Below are 3,124 nucleotides of genomic sequence, written 5' to 3' on the forward strand. Positions count from 1 at the left end.
TAAAAAGATAAAGGGGCAAAGGACACCCTTGCCTAAGACCTCTTTTTCCTTGGAAGAAACCATGAAAACTCCCATTAATATTGATCATAAAAGAGGAAGTAGAAACACAATTCATAATCCAAGTGATCATAGAATCGTGAAATCCAAACTCTTTCAATATGCATTGCAAAAATTTCCAATTGACCGTATCATAAGCTTTTTGAATATCAACTTTCATAGCACAACGAGCAAAACCCCTATCAATATGATATCCCTTGACAAGCTCTTGAGATAAAAGAATATTATCCAAAATAGATCGCCCTGGAATAAAAGCCGACTGATTATCCGAGACCAAACACCCAAGATGCTCTCTGATACGATTAACAATAACTTTGCTTATGCATTTATAAATCACATTGCAACAGGAGATCGGCCGATAATCCCCAACCTAACCTTGCCTGGAGTAGGAACTTTAGGAACTAACGCAATAACAGTAGCATTAACTTTCTTCAAAATCTTTTTTGACAGAAAAAATTCCTTAACAGCAAAGCAAAAATCGTCCCCCACTATCATCCAAGCTTTCTTAAAGAATTTAGAAAAAAAGCCATCAGGGCCAGGCGCTTTATCATCATCAATATCAAAAAGCGCAGCCTTAATTTCCTCATTAGTAACTTCTTTAACCATATCAAGAGCTTGCAGGCTATCAAGTTTACTAGAAAAAAGACTATCCGGGGAAACAATGGGGTCAACAGCATGTTCCACTCCAAGAAACTCACCAAAATAGTCAACAATTACTTTAAAAGCCTCATCCCCCTCCTTCCAATTGCCATTTCCATCAAGAATTGTTTCAACTCTGTTCCTATTAATTTTCCCTTTAACTACTTTATGAAAATAAGCAATATTAGAGTCTCCCTCCTTAAGCCACTGCACCTTAGCTCTTTGCTTTAAATAACATTCTTCTTCCCAGCTAGCATTCAAAAAAGATTGAAGATAAATTCCTTCTTCAAATCTCAAATCTTCATTACATGGGTCTTTATCAAGATCATTCTGCACCCGACATAACTCTTCTCTACACTTGAAAACTTTTTCTGCATAATTGCCTTGAACATTTAACAACTTCCCGAGAGGCTTCTTTAAAAGTTTCAATTTCTGACAAAGCCGAAACATTCCAAACCCCTCAATTTCAGATTTCCAGACATTAGCAACAATGGGAAGAAAATCATCTAACAACACAAGGGAATTAACAAATTTGAACGGCCTAATTCTGAACTTCTTCTTAATTGGGAATTTGATAATCATAGGACTATGATCCGAATTCCTATAAGGCTGGAAATTAGCAAACACATTAGGATAATCTTCAATGAACTTGAAGTTCCCCAGAACACGATCAAGTTTCTTCAAGACCCCAGAAACCCCACGCGGTCTTTGATTCCAAGTGTAATGTAAACCATTCCGATTAATATCTTGAACTTCAATACGGTTGATGCATTCATTAAATTCCACCATACCCTCGATATTTTAGAATTACCAGCCATCGAGTCAACAAGTTCCCTAGTAACATTAAAGTCACCAGCAATCAACCAAGGAGAACCAGAAATCGAACAATTGTGTTTCTCCAGCGAATCCCAAAGTTTCCTTCTGTCTATATAATAATTACAAGCATAGACAAAAGAGCAAAAAATCCTCTTATTCTCTTTAATAAAGAGGATTTGACAATGCATAACCTGACTGTTAGCATCCAACGGCATGACAACAACTTCATCCGGATCCCAACCAATAATAATACGAGTGCCTTTAGGGCTCATGTCTTGATTCGAAATCCACATCCAGTTTCCAAAAACTTTATTACATGTCATTTGCAGCTTATTAAATCTCACCTGAGATTCAAGAATAGCAAACAAAGACAAATTATTATTATTTATCACATTCTTTATTTCCTCCTGCTTAGGTCTAAGATTAGAACCCCTCACATTCCAACACCCTATATTCATCATCATTGATCAACAATTGGAATTTCGGTGTTTATCTCCCGGGCACCTCCAGTTAAAATCTCCGGATCAATCTCATCCAAGTAGGACATATCCCTTAACCCCATTTCCTCTGATAACACATCAAAAGGATTTTTTGAAATTATCTCATCTTGAAAATCTTTTCCAGAAGTAGATCCCATATTATCAAAGTTAGAGCTAACTTTAATATCCACTTGCTTCTTTGGAACATAAACCTTTCTTTGACCTTCATCTTTTTTCCCCTGCATTTCTTCTTTTCTAGCATTAAAATTATCAATAACATTCTTCACATTTTTCCCCAACTTTTCCTTAGGGATAAACACCCCTGTTCCACTCAATTTCCCATTCTTCCCATCAAAAGACTGAAATGCCCCTACCTCCTTCCCATCTTTTTTGATTTTCCCAACAGCAAACTTAGAATAACTTTCCCCATTGTTCCTGTTTCCTTTTCCTTTACTACTTTGCGGATCCTTTTGATTAACATTTTTGTCTTCTTGACCTTGAACTTGCTTTCCTTTTTCCTTTCCTTGATTACCCTCATTTTCCACAACTTTTCCTTGCCTTTCCACATTAACACTTCTTTCTAACGGCATAGTGCTCTTTTCAAAAGTTTTAATCAAATCGACTTTCCCATTTTCCTGATAGACCACATTATTACTTGTTTGCTTTCCTTTATTATTCTTCTTAGTCACCAAAATAAATCCCTCATCATCAACTTTTCCATTTTTGTTATTCTCTTCACTAACACCCTTATCATCATCTTTGGTAACATCTTCCAAACTATGCAAAATACTACAATTGCTATTTTTATGCCCATAAATTTTACAATGAGAACAAACATCCGGTCTCCAAGCATACTCCACCCTACACTTTGACTCCACTTTATCTCCTTTCCCAAAATCAATTGAGACTACACTAATCTCCTTCAACCACTCTGATTCTGCTGACATCTCCACAAGAAATCTCATGAAAGCAGGTCTTCCCCAGTGTTCTTTGCACATCTTCAGAGTGACCTTATCCATAGTAATCGGTTTTCCAATTTCATTAGCAATAAGTGTGATACCCTTATTATTCCAGTATTCCAATGGTACATTAAACACTTTAACCCAAACAGGAACAGAGTTAATATGTGGCTT

The 3,124-nt window shown here is 36.3% G+C and overlaps 1 protein-coding gene across 1 annotated transcript; it reads right to left on the reverse strand.

Moving 5' to 3' along the window:
- Nucleotides 1-390: 390 nt before the first annotated feature.
- LOC145122563 (uncharacterized) lies at nucleotides 391-1,485 on the reverse strand. The gene has a single exon (XM_079058152.1). It carries the CDS (start codon nucleotides 1,483-1,485, stop codon nucleotides 391-393), a length of 1,095 nt encoding a protein of 364 aa, XP_078914278.1.
- Nucleotides 1,486-3,124: the final 1,639 nt, after the last annotated feature.

The sequence above is a fragment of the Lactuca virosa genome, chromosome 6 (assembly GCF_052849685.1).
Source record: "Lactuca virosa cultivar CGN04683 chromosome 6, Lactuca_virosa_CGN04683_v6, whole genome shotgun sequence".
Classification (NCBI taxonomy): domain Eukaryota; kingdom Viridiplantae; phylum Streptophyta; class Magnoliopsida; order Asterales; family Asteraceae; genus Lactuca; species Lactuca virosa.

Bases quoted from the DNA above. Each gene is read 5' to 3' on its own strand.
- LOC145122563 (XM_079058152.1), bottom strand. From the start codon at position 1,485: ATGGTGGAATTTAATGAATGCATCAACCGTATTGAAGTTCAAGATATT.